General features: G+C 54.3%; 1 protein-coding gene across 4 annotated transcripts in view; it reads left to right on the top strand.

The window, feature by feature from the left end:
* EBF4 (EBF family member 4) overlaps positions 1–20,772 on the top strand; it is a 43,995-nt gene that overhangs the window by 5,899 nt on the left and 17,324 nt on the right. For 3 of the 4 annotated variants that reach the window (XR_010726176.1, XM_066236510.1, XM_066236512.1), the window contains exons 3-7: positions 6,823–6,979; positions 7,556–7,619; positions 7,805–7,860; positions 9,409–9,482; positions 10,541–10,609. Coding sequence is in view for 3 of the 4 variants with exons in the window: in XM_066236510.1 (XP_066092607.1) it covers positions 6,823–6,979; positions 7,556–7,619; positions 7,805–7,860; positions 9,409–9,482; positions 10,541–10,609 (420 nt within the window). In the remaining variant the exon portion in view is untranslated. Of the gene's footprint in view, positions 1–1,491; positions 1,688–6,822; positions 6,980–7,555; positions 7,620–7,804; positions 7,861–9,408; positions 9,483–10,540; positions 10,610–20,772 lie in introns of those variants that run through there. The other variant, XM_066236513.1, reaches the window with a different exon arrangement.

The following is a 20,772-nucleotide window of genomic DNA, read 5'->3' on the forward strand; positions in this document are numbered from 1 at the left end:
CGCCAATAGGAGGGAAGTTCTCAGCAAGAGAGGGAAGCAGCAGCGAAGGGAAGGGAAGGGAAGGCTGGCGCAGAGGACTGGCGCTGTCTGCCCTGTGGGGGACTCTGCACGGGACCTTGGTCATTGCCTTGACCGTCCCTACTGTGGGCCAACGGGACTGTATCTCGGAGGCCGCTATCCCGGCTCGACTCGAGCCCACCTTCCCCGGGCTCCCCCTCAGGACCCACATCCTCTTGTTAGAGTGCAGCACAGAAGCAGCTGTTCTTCCTGGTGTGACTCCCAGCCTGGGGAGACCCCCGGGGGACCCAGGCCAGCCGCCGCCCCCCCTTCCCGCGAGCTGGTTCCCTGGCGCTTGCAGGGCCTGGGCAAGCAGCTGGGGCCGCCTTTCCTGTAAGCAGCTGCAGTCTGGCCTCCCTGCTAGGAAATGCTTTTGTTTGCTTTAATAATTAATAGCCGCTCCTCAGCCTGGGGCCTGGCAGACAGGCCTGTGGGTGGGTAGCCAGGGAGTGGGCAGAGAGAGAGATGCAGGGTGGGCGGTCCTTTCCCTCCCCTTGTTTAGGGACTTTGGTGGCTGAAGCAGCTTCCTGGGGCAGGTGATCAGAGCCCCAGCCGGAGCAGAGGGACCCGTCTGGGCGTAGGTTCCGAGCAGGTGCCTCTGCCCGCCGGGTCCTCCTCTGCCCGCGTGGTCCAGGCGGGTGTGTCTCAGCAAGTTGCTGCTGCTGTCTTCCCCGGGCTGTGGCACGGGCCAGGCCCTGGGAGGTCGGGCTGGGCGGGGCTCGGCCAATACACCTTGACGACCAGGCCCAGCCTGACGGTTACCAGCAGTCCCAGGCACCCAGAGGAAACGTGCGCGGGGGAGAGTGGTGGCCAGGGGGACGCTGAGAGGAAGCCGGGACACTGGGGAAAGGAAGAGGGGCACTTAGGGAACCGTGCCAGGATAGGGCAAGGGACAGCAGGATACAGCAGAGACCCGAGGGGGCTCTGAGACGAGGGCTGAGATGCAGCAGACATACACTCTTTGCTCCCTCCCGCCTCTGAGGTGGCGGGGGGTGGTCAAAAAAGGAGCCTCTCCCCGTTGCTGATGGCCTCTGGGCTTGTCCTCGACATCTGGGGGTCTGTGACGGGTCAGGCCCAGGCCGAGGCACTGCTCAGAGCCCCGGCTGTCAAGCAGCAGGACTCCGCGTGGGCCCGGGAGAGGAGGAGACCCGAGGGTGCATCTCTGTGGTGGGGGGGGGGGGGCAAAGCTCCGGCTTCAGCCTCTCGTCCTCTGTGGTTTGGAGATGCTTGTTTTAAATTACTGGTGTTTATAATAACCGTGTAGTCAAGGCTGTGAGGAACCCCGAGGGGCCTTCTGAGTACAGAGCGGAGACTGTGAGGGGGAGACTGTGAGGGCGGCGTTGTCTGGACTACGCAGAGTCCTGGCAAAGCCCAGCGGCTTCTGCGGGCAGGACCCCGAGGCGTCCTGCCCAGCCTCTCGGAAAGGAGCACCTGCAGGGACAGCTGGGTGGCCCTAGCAAGGACAGCCGTACAACTCAGCAGGTCCCCTCCCTGGCATGTTTCCGTACGCACCCCTTGTATGCCGGAGCGCCGGCCACCCGCGCGGCCCGGGCTGCGAGGGGCAGGCAGTCCTTGGTGTCGACTCGGACTCAGGAAGCCCACGCTCCCGCCACGCTCGCTACAAAGGCAGGTGTGTCCTCCCACCACAGAGTAGCTGTGTGGACTCCAGCTTCCTGTCGGGGTCGCTGGCCACTTTGGGGCTGTTTGGGAACAGAAGACAGGAAGGGGGTGAGGGAGCCGTGGCGGGAACAGAAGAGGAGCGTTTTCTCCTCGCAGGTTCAGGAGCGCGTGGCCCACGGCCCCGCCCGGCACACTCCGGAGCCGATGGGAAAGGTGTCCTGAACATTTTGTTGAAAACCATCTCTTTTTTCTTATTTTTTTTTTTTAAGCGAAATGGGTAATTCGTTTTTGGAGTCTTACAAAAAGGGGTTCATGTGGCTGTTTTCATCACTCAGCTGCACTTGTCTGGAAAAAAGCAACAACAAGGCGCTTTGGCGGCAGGTTCTGTGCGTCGATGTGAAACCAAGTGCACGCGCTGTTTCTGAATGAATGACAGGCCCCGGTCACACAGGTGCCAGGCGAGCGGGGCTTGCGACTGTCGGCCGACCACGCTTGGGCTGCAGCTTTGCCGGCCTCCACCACGCCGGTGGTGGTTGGCACGCCCCACCCATAAGGGTCGGCTTCCTCTCCCAGTATCTGTTTCCCAAGACTTCCTTCGGCTGTGCCCGCTAACCCGTCGGGCTGGAAGAAGTATCTGAGAAGTATTCTAGAAACCCTCAACCAATGGCTGGCTGGGGTCGGTGGATAAATACCCCAGCTCCCTGCACCCCCCAGCCAGCCTTCTGGGGCAATAACTACAAAGCAGTTGTTCTGGGACTGTTGGCAGAGCTCCCGGTGGGATTGAGCTGCCGTTGCTCAGAGTGGCAACTTCTCCATCATGCGCCCTTTCTACGCTGCCTTTTGTTTACTCTCTCACTCCCCACGCCCGCCCGTGTTTCCCGGACTGTCTCCCACATACACTCCGCATGTGAGGGAGGGTTCTGCTTCTGGGAAAACCCGAACAGAACACTTGCCTCTCCAGACTTTAGGGGCTCTGCTCCTGCCTCCCTTCTTTCTTTCTTTTTTTTTCTTTTTTTTTCATTTTTCTGAAGCTGGAAACAGGGAGAGACAGTCAGACAGACTCCCGCATGCGCCCGACCGGGATCCACCCAGCACGCCCACCAGGAGCGACGCTCTGCCCACCAGGGGGCGATGCTCTGCCCATCCTGGGCGTCGCCATGTTGCAACCAGAGCCACTGTAGTGCCTGGGGCAGAGGCCACAGAGCCATCCCCAGCGCCGGGGCCATCTTTGCTCCAATGGAGCCTTGGCTGCGGGAGGGGAAGAGAGAGACAGAGAGGAAAGCGCGGCGGAGGGGTGGAGAAGCAAATGGGCGCTTCTCCTGTGTGCCCTGGCTGGGAATCGAACCCGGGTCCTCCGCATGCTAGGCCAACGCTCTACTGCTGAGCCAACCCGGCCAGGGCTCCTCCCTTCTTTCTTAAGGGATTCACATCAGTAAACATTGTTGCAGTTTCTCCCCACACTCCAAACCTGGGTGGACCCCCTTTGGTGAGCACAGCATCAGAGACACACCCTGTCAGCCACACCCACCTGTCTCTAAGTCCCGTCGTGTCCTCCCCCCCCCCCCCGCAGGAGCAGATAACGGGCCACACAGCTGTGGGTCATAAACCCAGGGGGCTCTCCAGACCTCTCTGCCTCCCCCGTGGCTCTCTTCTGAGTTGTTTGGATGTATCTCTCAGTCTCCTTTCTGTTCTTTAATTGTGGTTTGTTTTCTCATTACCAGAGCATCTGCTATTCCCATGGGGAGAGAAGCAAAGGCCTCTCCTTCCCCCTTCTGAGGGGCATACAGTTTGGGGCATACAGTTACATTCAGGGAGGCAGGGTGGTCACCTGCTGCATGCGGGGGGGGGGTGTGGAGGTGCCAGGGGGAGCCAGGAGGAGAAAGGCACACTCCAGACCAGCCTCTGGTGCTCTTGCTGATGTGATGATCCTTACATCACGCTCGGTCTCTTGTCCGTCGGAATACTAGGTTGTCTTTAATGCAAAACTTTCTCTCTCATGCCTTGATCTTCTCACATGTCCGGCAGGGGTTTGAACAGGGCAAATCAGAGACATTCACAGACCAGGAGGAGCCCTGGTCTGAGTGTGCCCAGCCGGGGGGGGGGGGGCTTGCCCATTCTGCCGTCTTCTCTTGGTCTGCAGGATCTGGGGCTGCTACATTGTTCTGTTGTTCATTCAGAATAGTCATCCTGCCTCAGAGGTAGATGTACCCCGGCGGCCTCTGTCCTGTTGATTGCTTTGTATGGATGGGTGGGTGTGAGCCTGCTCTCAGACCCACTAAATACCATGAGGAAGGGAGGATGGTGCTGGGTGGTCTCAGAGCAGGTGGCACCGTCCTCACTGTGGGGTAGGGCACAGGCCAAGGAGGCAGGGCAGCCCCTCCACACTCCCCAGCTGGCAGCACCAGTGTCCGCAGACCCCAGGCAGGGGTACCCGGCCTCTTCCTCCAAGAACCGCCTCCTGTGGGGAGGGTGGGCCCTGTGAAGGGAGCTTGGTTTGGTCCAGCAGGCAGCCGGGACCTGGGACTGACCGATGTTTGCCAAGAGCGACGGATGGGAGAGGAAGCCCAAACCAACATCGACTTGACTCCTGGCCTGAGAAGTCGAAGGGTGTCTGTGTAGAAAGAGCATGTTGAGTGGTCTAGGGCAGTGGTCCCCAACCCCCGGGCCGCGGACCGGTACCGGTCCGTGGGCCATTTGGTACCAGTCTGCAGAGAAAGAATAAATAACTTAACACTATTTCCGTTTTATTTATATTTAAGTCTGGACGATGTTTTATTTTTTTATTTTATTTTTATTTTATTTATTCATTTTAGAGAGGAGAGAGAGAGACAGAGAGAGAGAGAGGGGGGGGGGGGGGGGAGGAGCTAGAAGCATCAACTCCCATATGTGCCTTGACCAGGCAAGCCCAGGGTTTCGAACCGGCGACCTCAGCATTTCCAGGTTGACGCTTTATCCACTGCGCCACCACAGGTCAGGCGATGTTTTATTTTTTAAAAAAATGACCAGATTCCCTCTGTTACATCCGTCTAAGACTCACTCTTGACGCTTGTCTCGGTCACGTGATACATTTATCCGTCCCACCCTAAAGGCCGGTCCGTGAAAATATTTTCTGACGTTAAACCGGTCCGTGGTCCAAAAAAGGTTGGGGACCCCTGGTCTAGGGGATTGCGTTACTGCCCAGCGTCCACCCCACCCCTCCTCTGTTTAAGACCCACTTCTTTCCGCCCCCTGGCTCCCTGCTGTCCGAAAGCTCCCCCACCTCTCCTGGGCTCCATGACCCACGGAAGGGCTGAGCCATCTGAGAGGGTTCTGCAAGCCCAAGCCCGCCCCCCTTCTGCCCTCTCCTCCTCCCAGGTGGTCCGGGGACCTGTCCCAGGGAGCTTTCTCCCCACTAAGCAGTCCTGGGGACAAGAGGGAGGAGTCAGGGTTGCTGCCTCATTAGCATATTCATCAACAGTAAACAGGGACCGCCTGTGATCAGCGCCCTCTCTGGGCTCCCTGACTCTGGGTAAATGGGAAGTGGGGGTGGGGGTGGGGGTGTCACGGCTTGAACTTGAAAGGAGCGTAGCCTGAGGGGTTTGGGGGAAAAGGAGGAGGAGGAGGCCGAGGAAAGTAGGGAGAAGGGTGTCTCCAGAGCTATGACTTTCAACCCTTTTCCTCTCGTGGCACACAGAAACTAGTTACTAAAATCCTGTGACTCACCAAAAAGTATACTTTGTGCTGATCTGATAAAAAAAAAAAAAAAAAAAGAGGTACAATTTTGGCTCATTCATACTGGGTAGCAATTGTTGTGTTGGCTGTTGTCATTTTTTAATCTGACAACCTCAGAGAAAAGAAGTCAGTGCCCCTGACTAAAATAGTCAGGTAAGTTAGTATATGTTTTAAAATTTTTTGCCCTGGCTGGTTGGCTCAGTGGTAGAGCGTTGGCCCAGCATGTGGAAGTCCCAGGTTCGATTCCCAGCCAGGGCACACGGGAGAAGCGCCCATCTGCTTCTCCACCCCTCCCCCTCTCCTTCCTCTCTGTCTCTCTCTTCCCCTCGGGCAGCCAAGGCTCCAGTGGAGCAAAGTTGGCCCGGGCTCTGAGGATGACTCCATGGCCTCCGCCTCAGGCGCTAGAATGGCTTTGGTTGCAACGGAGCAACAGCCCAGATGGGCAGAGCATTGCCCCCTGGTGGGCATGCCGGGTGGATCCTGGTTGGGTGCATGTGGGAGTCTGTCAGCTGCCCCCGTTTTTCACTTCAGAAAAATACAAAGAAAAAAAAAGCCTTGCAGTACACCAGTGTACCGGGGCACCCCTGGTTGAAAACTGCTGCCCCAGAAAAAGGAACAAGTGTAGAAAAATACCGGGGCAGGGAAGAGCCGTCAGTGACTCCTCTCCTCCTCCCCTTCCCGATCCAGACAAAAAAGACCCATCCCGTCTGCCTCTGAATCCTACATTTCACAGGGACCACTGCGGCCCCCAAGCCAGCTTTCAAGAGGAAGAACAGTTTCCATTTTACTGTATTGTTTTATGTATCTGCTGTCATCTGTGAGTAAAACCACAGCAGACCTCCGAAGCCCATGACACCCCAGATAGTGTGGCTTCCCAGGAAGCTGAATATATGGATTTTAAATCCTATAAAGAAATATCCTTTCTATTTTTTTAAGTGAGGGCGGCAAGGACAGACAGACAGGAAGGGAGAGAGATGGGAAGCATCAGCTCATAGTTGCAGCACCTTAGTTGTTCATTGATTGCTTTCTCATATATGCCCTGACTCAGGGGGCTCCAGTCAAGCCAGTGACCCCTGGCTCAAGCCACCTACCTCAGGCTTCAAGCCAGCGATCCTGTGCTTAAGCCAGGCACAGCATCCCCGGTCCGTGCTCTACCCACTGCGCCACCGCCTGGTCAGGCAGATGAAGAAAATCTTGTTGTGATGAATACGGCAGACATTGTCACAGTGGCCTGTCCGCGGTGGGACTTTGGTCCACATGGCTCTCAAGGCAGGACCACCATCCGCGTCCTCCTCTGCACCCTGGCAGCACCCAATCCTGGCTGGCCAAGCCCAGTCCCCGCCTGCCCCACCGCCTGGTCCTGGTCCCTGGAGACCGCGGGGTCTGCCTCCCTGAGAGCCCTTCCCGAGGCTCCCAGCCCCTTTCCTCCCGCAGTGGCGTGGGCCTGGCAAGAGCACACTTTGAGAAGCAGCCTCCCTCCAACCTCAGGAAATCCAACTTCTTCCACTTCGTGCTGGCCATGTATGACCGGCAGGGGCAGCCCGTGGAGGTGGAGCGCACGGCCTTCATCGACTTCGTGGAAAAGGACCGAGTGAGAGGCTCGTGGGCTCGGCTGGGACAGAGCATGGGGGGGTGGGGGGCAGCAGGGCGTCAGGGACCCCCCACACACACACACACAGGGCTGATGAGAGGGTAGATGGTGGAGGAGTGGAGAAGGTGGGGTGGGGTGAATGGATGGAAAGGGGGAGAGAGGGTGGGCTTAGAGAGGGCCGGGGGAGGGGCATCCCTGATGGGGGGCTTAGAGAGGGCTGGGGGAGGGGCATCCCTGAGGGTGGGCTTAGAGAGGGCTTGGGGAGGGGAGTCCCTGAGGGTGGGCTTAGAGAGGGATGGGGAGGGGCATCCCTGAGGGGGGGCTTAGAGAGGGATGGAGGGAGGGAGTCCCTGAGGGGGGGCTTAGAGAGGGCTGGGGGGAGGGGAGTACCTGAGGGTGGGCTTAGAGAGGGCTGGGGGGAGGGGATCCCTGAGGGGGGGCTTAGAGAGGGCTGGGGGGAGGGAGTCCCTGAGGGGGGGCTTAGAGAGGGCTGGGGGGAGGGAGTCCCTGAGGGGGGGCTTAGAGAGGGCTGGGGGAGGGGTCCCTGGGAGCATCCTCCCCGTCTCGGCCCCGTAGGAACCAGGGGCTGAAAAGACGAACAACGGCATCCACTACCGACTCCGGCTGGTGTATAACAACGGTGAGTGAAGCCCACGGTGCCCTGGGTCCCCAGCCCCGTGCTACACATGCTGCCTTGGTCAGTGTCAGGGCTGAGGAGGCCCCCGCCCCCAGTTGGGGACAGTGTGGAGCGTGCTCCTGTCTTCTTCGGTGGCCGCAGCTGCTCCCCGTACACCGCGCCCTCTCCACCTTCCCGCCCGCCCGCAGGACTTCGGACGGAGCAGGACCTCTACGTGCGGCTCATTGACTCCATGTCCAAGCAGGTGAGCCCGCCCAGGGACGTCCAGCTCCCCGCGGCCCTGCCCTTTCCCTCCCCCACCCCTGTCCGAGCTGCCACCCCCACCGGCCTGGCTTCCTCAGTTCTTGCCCCAGCCTGTGTGGCCCTTGCCCTCTGGTCTAGAGTTCGGCAATATTTGTACAAAGACTCCGTCCTAGGTCGCGTTTCCTAGAAGCCCAGCCTGGACCCAGGGGTTCAGGGGGAGGCTGCTGTGGGGTGCTCTCAGGAGGAGGGAGGGAAGGAAGCAGGACATGGCCCGGGTGCTCAGCCAGGACAGGGCCCGGGGTGCTCAGCCAGGACAGGGCCTCGGGGTGCTCAGCCAGGACAGGGCCTCAGCTGGCGTCCAACCTCAGCCTGGTCCGCAGGGAGCCCTGGAGAAGGAAGGACACCAGAGCTGTCCTTTCCCGCCTGGAGGCAAGCAGGCCATGATTCTGTGCCCTGTGCGAGCCAGTCATTGGCTGGGGAGCCTGTAACCTTCCAGACATTTCCCGGCAGGGCAGGGCCTATCTGCTGAGAGCCACTCTTGAGAGAAAGCACGTAGCAGCCAAGAGTAACTGCAGCTGGGGGGGGGGTAGGTGTGCTGGTCCAGGAAAGGGGGTGAGGTGGGACCCCGGGGCCTCTACTGCAGACCCCCAGCACCCTGCTGAGATGGACGGTCACAGGAAGGAGGCTCGGGGGCCAGCGTCCTCGGGAGCTCAGGGAGACCCATTCCTGGACGAGCCCTGCTGGGCTCTGGCAGAGGCAAGGCTGCCAGGCTCGGGACCCTGCAGAGAAGTGGTGAGCTCTGATGAAGAGGGCACTGAGCTTGAGTGGGCCGGTTAGTGGCCTCAAATGCAAGGTGGACATTTGGGCTTTCCCACGCAGGCTGGGCCTTCTGGCAGCCCCCACCCCAGGGTGGGGGATCCAGAGGAAAGAAGGACCCCACAAGTGGGACACAGCTGGGAGGCTCAGGGGTTATAAAATGGGGAGCGGGATTGGCAGTTGAGGAAGTTTCCTCCTTACTTTAGGGCAGAGGGTGGAAGTTGGGGGTGGGGAACGGGGTGGGAGGAGCCAGTGAGGCTGATGCAATAGTTCAAGGGGGAGACCCTGGCCTGGGCTGGGGAGGTGATAACCATGGGGTTGGGGGTGGGGGGGGTGACGAGGCTGATCAACCAGCTGGGGACAGCCTAGGGGACAACGTGAGCAGAAACAGAGGTCCACTAGGGCCGTGGGAAGAGTGGGGATAGAAGCCTCCGCCCCATCCCCCCCTGGCCTTGGTTGGCCCTTGGCTTGGGGACCTCCCTGGTCTCACGCAGAGCTGGACCTGGAAGGAGCTGCCTCTGGACAAACAGAGCCCACTGTCGTCCATCCTGGCGGTCATCCTGGTTTGGGGGGCCAAGCCCCCAGCTCCAGCTTTGCACTCATAACACCCCCCTCCAGAGGGACTCAGAGGGTCTTCCCAGGGGGCAGGGCCCGTCTCCCCCCCCCCCCCCGACTCTGGGACATAAGAGGAACCTGCTCCCACATGGGCCTGTGTTCTTCCCGCCTCCCCCAGGCCATCATCTACGAGGGACAGGACAAGAACCCCGAAATGTGCCGCGTGCTGCTCACCCACGAGATCATGTGCAGGTGAGAAGGGCTGGGGCATGGCACCTCGACCCTGGGCTAAGATGTTGCCAAGGACCCCTGCCAGGCCCTGCCTCCTGCGGCTGCCACCGCTGCCCTCTCTGCTCCTCCCTGGGGAAACCCGGTGGAGGGAGGCGACCAGGGAAGTGGGAGGAGCCCCTCCCTCCCCCCCAGGCACGGGCACAGCGCTGGCTGAGAAGAGGGTCCTTGAGGCCCCATTAGCCTGGCCTGTTTATGTGGCTTCTCCGAGTGTTTTTGTAAGAGAGGCCTCCTGCCACTGCTGGGAAGCTTCACTAACAAAGCTCAGGGGAGGGCTCTCTGGGGACTCGGGGGGGGGGGGGGAGCAGTCCCCTGAGCAGGAGCGAGGGAGAGAGGAAACTTCACTGCCTCCTCTTTGACCCTGCGGCCCTTCCGGGGGGGGGGGCAGGGAGAAGTAGGGGGGACGCAGGGGCAGGGACGCTCCCCTTCCCCACAACCACAGGGCAGCAAGGTCTCCCCGGGAGATGCCGGTCTGACAGTGCCCTGGGAGGTGGTTCCTTACACACAAGAAAGAGGATGGGAAAGAGGATCCCGTGGGGAGAGCAGTGACCAGGAGGGGACCCAAGGGGGCATCGGGGGCCCTGGACACAGACATGGCGTTTCTTGTCTGGGAGTTGGTTACCTGAACAGGCCCACTCTGTGATAACTGACGGGCCGCGTGCTTACGTCTGAGCTGGTCCCCACGTGAATGGAGAAAGTGTCCGCACAGGGAGCGGGCGAGGCCCTGGGGGTGGCCAGCCGCCCGCCCTGCCCTGGGTCCAGGACAAGGCCTTCCCTGCCAGCCTTACGGCCAGGGCCGGGCTCTCCCTGTCCCTGTGACAGAACCCTCACTGCCTTTCTCCCCTAGGCCCCTGGGAGTGAGCCCCTCTGGCCCGAGGATTCCATACCTAGAGACTGGACTCCAGCGTCCTCAGGCCACAGACACACTCACACACTCACACTCACACTCACACTCACACACTCACACTCACACTCACACCGTAATCTCCCTCTCCCTCACTCCCTCTGCATCTTCCCATCAGCCGGTGCTGTGACCGGAAGAGCTGTGGCAACCGGAATGAGACGCCCTCAGACCCCGTCATTATTGACAGGTACCGGCTGGGGGAGGGGCCGGGGAGCCGCGAGGCCTGGGTGGGCTGGGCTTAGTCACAGAGCCTGGTAAGTGGCTCCAGGCAGGGACAGAGCTGCCGGTCTCCCCACTTCCACCCCAACGTTGGTGGCCCTTGGCAGAGAAAAACTGTCCGGCCCCAGGGAGCCACCAGCCATGGCCCCCTGAAGCCTCTGGTGACAAATGTTCTGTCTCATGCTGGGCTTGGGAGTTGTGTCCTCCTCTGGGCTGGAGCCAGGACGGAAGGGAGTAAGTAGGAGGGAGCTTGCTCAGAGAGAGACTGGGAGAATGGAAGGGCCGGACTGGGCGGGGCAGGGAGAGCTGGGTGCCGTCTGGGTCTCACCTCCATACTGCCTGCCCTGACCTCCCTGAATGTCCATTCCCTTCGTTTGGGTACTGGAGATAGGTTTCAGTCACAGGATGGTCAAGGGGTGCACGTGAAATTCATTCTCCCACGTTTGCTTTCAAAAGTTAACTTTTTTAAATAGGAAATACGTATACTGTATAATAGACGGTACAAAATTCAAAAGGTACAAAAGCATAAATATTGAAAAGTAAGTCTGGCCCCCACTGCGACGGAGAACATACTACACACACTCTTTTGTGCTTGGCCATTGTGTGTGTGTGTGTATTTTTCTGAAGTGAGAAGCAGGGAGGCAGTCAGATAGACTCCCGCATGCACCCGACTGGGATCCACCTGGCATGCCCACCAGGGGGCGATGCTCTGCCCATCTGGGGCGTTGCTCTGTTGCAACCAGAGCCATTCTAGTGCCTGAGGCAGAGGTCATGGAGCCATCCTCAGTGCCTGGGGCCAACTTTGCTCCACTGGAGCCTTGGCTGCGGGAGGGGAAGAGAGAGACAGAGAGGAAGGAGGGGGGGTGGAGAAGCAAATGGGCACTTCTCCTATGTGCCAGAAATTGAACCCGGGACTTCCACACGCTGGGCCAGTGCTCTACCACTGAGCCAACCAACCGGGGCCATGCTTGGCCATTTTTTAAGAAAATTGTAGCATATATACAGGGTGGGATAAAAGTAAGTTTACAGTTGTGAGTGCGCTAAACACAGTTTATTCTTATCGTATTTATTCTTCTACTCATTTTCCATAAAAACAACTGTCAACTTACTTTCCCCCCACACCTTGTGCATCTTAGAGGTCATTCCCTGTTGGAGCATAGACCCTGCCTTGTTCTTCCTTTAATAGCTAAGACGTTCACATGGTGCAAAATTTCGAGTGTAAAAGTCTCTTGCCTCTGCCTCTGACCCAGCCAGGCAGTCCCTCTGAGCAGCGTCTTGTGTGTCCTTCCTGAAGTAGTCTGTGCACGGACGAGATAATACAGAGATACATTATCTCTCACCTTTTTCTTTATTTTTATGAAAAGGTGACATCTTCGGTGTACTTCCAGCACCTTTCTGAATAGCGGGCACATGTATACATAGTATACACATCTCAGAGCTCATGTCATGAGGACATGAGAGGGTCTCCTTACTCCTTTTTGCTACTGTTACCTATTCCGTTGTATGAGTAAGCTACCATTTCTTTCAATGGTCTCAATTGCCGGACATTTGGGGTGTTTTCATTCATCTTCAGAGATGAAACGCGCTGCAGTGAATTAGTCCATGTGTCTTTTTTTTTTTTTTTTTTTTTTTTTACAGAGACAGAGAGAGTCAGAGAGAGGGATAGACAGGGACAGACAGACAGGAACAGAGAGAGATGAGAAGCATCAATCATCAGTTTTTCATTGCGCGTTGCAACACCTTAGTTGTTCATTGATTGCTTTCTCATACGTGCCTTGACCGTGGGCCTTCAGCAGACCGAGTAACCTCTTGCTCGAGCCAGCGACCTTGGGTCCAAGCTGGTGAGCTTTTTGCTCAAACCAGATGAGCCCGCGTTCAAGCTGGCGACCTCGGGGTCTCAAACCTGGGTCCTCTGCATCCCAGTCCGACACTCTATCCACTGCGCCACCGCCTGGTCAGGCTGTCGATGTGTCATTTTGCACTCGTATGAATTTTGTCAAAAAGAGTAACCAGAAGTAGAATTGCTGGGTCAGTCTAATTTTGATAGCTGCTGCCCATTTCTCCTCGGTAGAGATGGTACCAGTTGCCATTCCTACCCACAGTTTTGAGAATGCCTGATCTCCACGCTCTGGCCAATTATGTATGTTGTTTAATTCACTCAAATAATTTTTTTTTTTTGTATTTTTCTGAAGCTGGAAACGGGGAGGCAGTCAGACATACTCCTGCATGCGCCCGACCGGGATCCACCCGGCATGCCCACCAGGGGGCGATGCTCTGCCCATCTGGGGCGTCGCTCTGTCGCAACCAGACTGACTCTAGCGCCTGAGGCAAAGGCCAAGGAGCCATCCCCAGCGCCCGGGCCATCTTTGCTCCAATGGAGCCTCGGCTGTGGGAGGGGAAGAGAGAGACAGAGAGGAAGGAGAGGGGGAGGGGTGGAGAAGCAGATGGGCGCCTCTCCTGTGTGCCCTGGCCAGGAATCGAACCCGGGACTTCCGCACGCCAGGCCGATGCTCTACCACTGAGCCAATCGGCCAGGGCCTTCCCTCAAATAACTTTTTAACGTCAACTCTGTTCCAGGGTCTCTTCCATATGCTGTGACCAAAATGCACAGAAAGTTGTGTGTTCTTGGGCCTACGGTCTCGTAGGGGAGATAGACGTGAACTGAGCGCGTGCAACGTTGAGCGTGTGAGAAGGCGATCACAGATCAGGGGGGACAGAAAGCCATTGGGAGAGGTCACAGAGTGCCCAGGGAGAGGGCATAGCCAGTGTAGAATGCATAAGGACAGCCTCATTGTAAAGATGACATTTGAGCCAAGACCTGAAGGCAGTAAGGGAGTGAGCCATGTATGCCTGGGGGGGGGGGGGGGCGGGGGGGAAGGTAGTCTTGGCAGGAGTATACCTGGTGTGTTTGAGGAACAGCAAGACGGCCCAGGTGACTGGAGCAGGTGACGTCAGAGATCTAACAGTGGGGCGGGGAGAAGGTAGGATCAGACAAGGCTTTGGAGGCTGTGTGTGTGGGCCTTGCTTGTTTGTGGGCCATCAGAAGGACTTCGGCTTTTATTCTGAATGACGTGGAAGCCACTGGGGGGTTTTGAGAAAAGGGGTATGACCTGATGTATAGCTCAGCAAGATCACCCCAGCTCCCGTGTTGAAGATGACCTGCCGTGGGCAAGGGTGGGGCAGGGAGGGGAGTTGGGAAGCCAGCTGGCTTCCCCGGGTGCAGTTACAACAGCCTCCCAGGAAGGGCCCTCCGTTTCCCAGAACTGAATTCTTTTAGCTTTCTTTACATCTTCATTCAGCTCTCTAGTGGTTTTATTTTTAAACTATTATTTTGTTGCTTATCCAGACTGTTGTGGTTGTTAGGGTGACAGCAATGATTTCTCTTGACTTTTTAAAAAATTTTTTCTTAAGTGAGAGAGAGACAGGAAGGGAGAAAGATGAGAAACATCATCAACTCATAGCTATGTCACTTTAGTTCATTGATTGCTTCTTATATGTGCCCTGATCCAGGGGCTCTAGCCGAGCCAGTGACCCCTTGCCAACAACCTTGGGCTCAAGCCAACGACCTTGGGCTTCAAGCCAGTGACCTTTGGGCTCAAACCAGTGACCTTGGGGTCATGTCGATGATCCCAAGCTGAAGCCAGCAGGCAACCCTGCACTCAAGGTGGTGAGCCTGCGCTCAAGCTAGCGACCTCTGTATTTCGAACCTGGGACCTCAGTGTCCACTGTGCCTCCACTGATCGGGCACCGTGATTCTTATATTTTAAATTTTTTTCAACTCTTCTTGATTTTTTTTTTTTTACAGGGACAGAGAGAGAGTCAGAAAGAGGGATAGACAGGGACAGACAGACAGGAACGGAGAAAGATGAGAAGCATCAATCATCAGTTTTTCGTTGCAACACCTGAGTTGTTCATTGATTGCTTTCTCATACGTGCCTTGACCATGGGCCTTCAGCAGACCGAGTAACCCCTTGCTCGAGCCAGCGACTTTGGGTCCAAGCTGGTGACCTTTTTGCTCAAGCCAGATGAGTCCGCGCTCAAGCTGGCGACCTCAGGGTCTCGAACCTGGGTCCTCCGCATCCCAGTCTGACACTCTCTCCACTGTGCCACCGCCTGGTCAGGCTCTTGATTATTTTTTTATATTAACTTTACAGTTATATTATCTAGGTCACCTCAAAATTACATCCTGCTGTCATTTTTTAAATTGTGGTTAGTTAGCCTGACCTGTGGTGGCGCAGTGGATAAAGCGTCAACCTGGAAACGCTGAGGTTGCCGGTTCAAAACCCTGGGTTTGCCTGGTCAAGGCACATATGGGAGTTGATGCTTCCTGCTCCTCCCCCCTTCACTCTCTCTCTCTCTCTCTCTCTCTCCCCCTCTCTATAATGAATAAATAAAATCTTAAAAAAAAGATTGTGGTTAGGCCCTGGCCAGTTGGCTCAATGGTAGAGCGTCAGCCTGGTGTGCAGGAGTCCCAAGTTCGATTCCTGGCCAGGGCACACAGGAGAAGCGCCCATCTGCTTCTCCACCCCTCCCCCTCTCCTTCCTCTCTGTCTCTCTCTTCCCCTCCCGCAGCCAAGGCTCCAGTGGAGCAAAGTTGGCCTGGGCACTGAGGACGACTCCATGGCCTCTGCCTCAGGCGCTAGAATGGCTCTGGTTGCAACAGAGCAACGCCCCAGATGGGCAGAGCATCGCCCCCTGGTGGGCATGCCGGGTGGATCCCGATCGGGCGCATGCAGGAGTCTGTCTGACTGCCTCCCCGTTTCCAACTTCAGGAAAAAAAAAATACAAAAAAAAATTGTGGTTAAAAAAAAGGTAATTAAATATTTACCATCTTTACCATTTTTAAATATATAGGTCAGTAGTGTAAAGTATATTTCCATGGTTGTGCAACAGCTCTGCAGAACTTTTTCTCCTTGCAAAATTGAGACTTTATACCCATTAAACTACAGCTCCACATTTTTCCCTCTCCCTGGTTCTGGACCCACCAGTCCACTTTCTGTTTCTGTGAATTTTGCTACTTTAAATACAATACTTAAAATAATGGAATCATACAGTATTTGTCCTTCTGTGACTGGCTTATTTCATTTAGCTTAATTCATCAAGGTTCATCCATGTTATAGCATGAAGACTATATGCCGTCTGCGTGAGGCACAGTTTAGATTCAAAGATAGGCCTGACCAGGTGGTGGCGCAGTGGATAGAGCGTCGGACTGGGATGTAGAGGACCCAGGTTCGAGACCCCGAGGTCGCCAGCTTGAGCACGGGCTCATCTGGTTTTAGCAAAAGCTCACCAGCTTGAACCCAAGGTCACTGGCTTGAGCAAGGGGTTACTCGGTCTGCTGAAGGCCCATGGTCAAGGCACATATGAGAAAGCAATCAATGAACAACTAAGGTGTTGCAACGCGCAATGAAAAACTAATGATTGATGCTTCTCATCTCTCTCCATTCCTGTCTATCTGTCCCTGTCTATCCCTCTCTCTGACTCACTCTGTCTCTGTAAAAAATAAAAATTAAAAATTAAAAAAAAAGACAGGAATATGCTGAAAATAAAAGGGATGGAAAAGATATATCAAGCAAACTCCACCCAACAGAGAACTGGAGAGGTTTTATTGATATCACACAAAATAGACTTTGGGACTGAACTGTTATGAGACATGGCCCGGTCAAGGCACATACAAGAAGCAACTACTATGAGTTGATGCTTCCTGCTTCTACCCCCCTTTCTTTCTCTTTCTCTCTCACCTCTCTCTAAAAATCAATCAATAAAATATTTTTTAAAAATCTGATTGAGATTATCAACTTAATTTTAACAGTATGCAGAAACAATGCTGCAGTATAGCTCCATTCTCTCTCCTCTCTTTTTTTTTAATAAAAAAAAGATGTGTCTGTTTACACATCCAAAGCTCATCAGCACAGTTTTATTATAAGTACCGCTTTATGCAGTTTTCTTTGATATATTTTATTTTTTAGAGTAGTATTAGGTTTACAGCAAAAGTGAGCAGAAAGGACAAAGAAGTGCCATGTACTCCCTGCCCCCCCACACACGCAGTTGTCTTTCAACTTAGACAGAAAAACAAAATAGTTACAAACAAAAATATATATGTAATATCTTTTATTTTTACCTGTGTGGTTACTTTGCGAGTACTCATGATTTCTTCGTGTCAATTCAAATTATTGTCTTGTATCCTTTCAGATTGAAAGGATTCTTGTCGGTATGTCTTGTGGGAAAGATCTGTGAGTGGTCAATTCTCTCAGTTTTTGTTTATCTGTAAATGTCTTACAGCATCCTTCATATTTATTTAATTTTAATGTACACTTCATGTTGGAAGGATAGTTTTGCTGGAAGTTTTGGTTGACAATTTTTTTTTCTTTCAACATGTTGAATAGGTTGTTTCACTGTCTTTTCTCCTCTGTGGTTTTTAATGAAAAGTCAGCTGTTAATCTGATTGAGGCTCTCTTGTCCATGATGAGTTGTTTTTCTGTTCTTGTTGCTTTCCAGATTCTTTCTTTGTCTTTGTCTTTTGACAGTTTTTGAGTCTTTGTCTGTGTGCATCTCTTTGAGTTCATACTATTTGGGATTCATTAGGCTTCTTGAATGTGCAGAATATGATTTTCCATCAACTCTGGGAAGTTTTCGGCCGTTATTTCCTTAACCTTTCTTCCTGCGTCTTTCCTTTTCTCTCTCCTGCTGGGAATCACATGATGTGTATGGTGGTATGCTTAATGGTCCCACAACATCTTAGGCTCTGTTCATTTTTTGTCATTCTTCTTTCTTTCTGCTCCAGAACTGAATAATCTCCATTGACTTCTCTTCAAGTTCACTGATTTTTTTTTCCCTTCTGTCAACTCAGATATGCTGTTGAGCTCTTCTAGAAATGTTTTGTGTCAGTTGTCCTTTTTTCAACTTCAGAATTTAAATTTTGTTCTTTTTTTTATAATTTGTGGGGGAGGGTTTTTATTGATGTTCTCTATTTTCTAATAGAGATATTGTTCTAATATTTTCTTTTATTCTTTACACATGGTTCCCTTCAGTTCTTTAAATATATTTACTATAGCTGATTTGAAGTCTTTGCTTAGTCAGTCTAACATCTGAGCATCCTCAAGCACAGTTCCTACTCACTGCTTCAATTCTCACATATGAGCCACAGTTTCTTGTTACATTGCATATTTCATAATTATTTGTTGAAAGCCAAATATTTTAAAAATATAATATGGTAACTCTGGAAATCTTTATCCACCCTTCCAATGTTTGTTATTGTTGCTCTTCATGTAGCGACTTCCCTGGACCAGTTTTATCAAGTCTGTATCCCTCGTCGTGTGTGGCCACTAAAGTTTCTACTGTCCATTCTGATTAGTGGTCTCCTTATGATGGACAGGCATTTCCTTAATTGTCTGGGACCAGTAAGTCTTCAACCCTTTTCCAAAAGGTTCTGTGTGTAAACTGGGACAGCTCCGCCTTCACCTTCACTTCCTGCTTGTGCGAGGCTTCAGGGTCAGCCAGAGATGAGAGACTAAGAAGCTTCCTGAGATCTTTCCGGGGCATGGCGCGTGCTCTTCCTGGCATATACACATGGCCTTCTAAATCTCCAGGGACATATGAGAGCTTTTCAGAACCCCCTATGAACATCTCATTCCCACTTGTTCCAGACTCATATTTGCCCCGGCTCCCATCATGGTCAGTGTAGAGGATTTCCACTGCTTCAAGCAACAACAGTGTTGAACAGTAGTTGCCACCGGTTGTTTTCAACCAACACCCCAAGGAATAGGACTTTTCCCGCTAAGCACAAGCTCTGAGTCAGGTCAGATAACAAGTACCGAGCATGGGGCTGTTCGGGAGCTGTCGGGCAGATCAGATAGTTACAATCGTCTGGAAAGAAGGACGGTTGAGAAGTTCCAAACACACTCTGTCCTTTTCAGTGTCTACTTAACTGTTGGGCTTCGCGGCGATCCTGGTTTCAAGGCTGCTGGTTTTCAAGTCTGCTGCAGCATGGGGGAGAGGGGTATGGGATATAAGACACGTTGAAACGCTGTACAGCTATCTGTTCTTACTAAGATTATAGAACTTTGGAGATAAAACATAATTAGGTAAGCCTTTACATAATGGGAAGAGGAAATAGAAAACAACGTAAAGCTTTAAGACCACATGACCCAATCGAACTTTCTGTGATGATGGAAATCCTAGTCTACACTGACCATGATGGGAGCCGATAGCCCCGTGTACTTATTATTAGGCACTGGAAATGTAACTGCTGTCTGTGACTGAGGAACTGAGTGTTTCATTTTACTCAGTTTTGACTAATTAAAAGTTTAAATAATCACATCAAAGTGACTGTCCTACTAGACATCACAGCTCTTAGATTAAACTGTTGCTTGATTGGCCGGGAGGACCCTGATGCAGAAGCTGGTGGGGAAGATTTCCTCCCACGAGCGGCCCACAGCTCTCCTCCTCTGACTCCTGGGAGTGGGCAGCAGCTGTGGGCTCTGGACATGGTCTGATGCACCGTGGGTGTTCTTCAATAACACCGTTGAAACGGGTCATGTGTGAGCCACCTGGCTGAGGCCTGCTGCCATCCACCTTGTTGGTGGCAAACTCAGACCCCGATCCCCAGATGGAGTACAAGCTGACAAAGGCACTTGGATGAGAAGAGGCTGTAGGAAGTGATGGGAGAATACACCCCCCCCCCTCCCTAATCCAGTAGCCAGTGGAACATTCCCTGTTGCATTTGAGGGAGGGAGAAGTAGAGTGGGTTCATGAGAGATCCCTCCGTGTGCCCTGGGGTTCATGTGGGCTGGGATGCCAATCACAAAGTCAGGTGGTCTCCAAGCCATCCCTAATCCGGGGACTTGAGACATGGCGGGCAGCTGAAGCAAAGCTTGAGACGGAGTGACCCCCACGGGGAGGCCGGAGTGGTGCAGTGGACAGTGCCCCCCAGAGGATAGTGATGCAGAATGCAAGGCTAGGCACAGCGAGGCTGGAGGACCAAACCCCGGCGGAGTGGGGGACGGCAACTAGAGAATGAACTGTCTGCAATTTGAATGAGAAACTCTCACCATAAAGCTGAGGGCCGTTCAGGGTTGAGGGGCTCAAGCCAACCTGGAATGTCTGGCCAGATGGCCCCGGGCAAGGTCTCACCTTTCTCAGCTTTGGTTTCCTCATTTGTAAAACGGAGCTGACTGTTCACCCCCGCTGGTCAGTGAGGAGTGTTGTGAGGTTAAGTAAGAAGTATTTATATTTACACGGTGCCAGCGCGGTGCCTGCCACAGCGTCACTTCTTACTCCACCCTGCCCTCACCTCGATTGATCATCTTAGAAGGTAAGTACAACTGAGCCTAGGCAGCAGCAAGAAATTCAGTTAGAGGCGGGGAGGGACTTCCTGAGTCGGACCATGGTCAGAGATGAGCAGGAGAGGAATTGAGCCTTGGCCAGGAGCCCTGGGGTGTCCGGGCTGGGAATGGGTCTGTCTCTGGACAGGAAGGGGCAGCACTCAGCCTTCTGTGTGTTCTCTCCGCCCCGAGTCGCTGGGTGCGTTAGAGAAGGTGCCAGGCCTTGCCATCCCCCCGCCTCTGGCTCCGTCATGATTCAGACATAACAGGTGCCAAGATCCCTGGCTTTGGATCCTGGCTCACCTTCCCAGGGCCAAAGGGACACGCTTCTTCTTCCCTTCAGTCTCAGGAAGGGAAGAAGTCTTCCCCTCTTCCCCTGAGGTCCCCAAATTACCCCAAAGCACACTTTCCTCCTCTGTGGCTTCCCTCGGGCCATCCCCACCTCCACTTCTTCATCCACTTTTCTCTGTCCCTCTTCCCCTTCTGTTCTTCCCATTCCTGCATTCACAGAAGACTCCCTGGGCGGGGTGTACATGCAGGAGACAGGTGTATTCGTGCCCACACGGACTCGAAGTGCTTCATGCCCAGGTGACCCCCTGTCACCATGCTCCAGCCTGTCCCTGCCACTCCACATGGGGTGTCCAGAGGCCTCCCATTAGCAGCTTCTCCGCCTCTTCCCTCCGGCCCCATGGAAGGAAAGTGGAGTCGCCACCACCCACCACCCTCCCTTCGTGGGCAGCTGGGGCCCGCTTGGCAGTCTCTCCACCTCCCTCTCCCCCTCTCCTCAGGCCCCATGCCCAGCCCTGAG

This window comes from Saccopteryx bilineata, chromosome 6, assembly GCF_036850765.1.
Source record: "Saccopteryx bilineata isolate mSacBil1 chromosome 6, mSacBil1_pri_phased_curated, whole genome shotgun sequence".
Lineage (NCBI taxonomy): Eukaryota > Metazoa > Chordata > Mammalia > Chiroptera > Emballonuridae > Saccopteryx > Saccopteryx bilineata.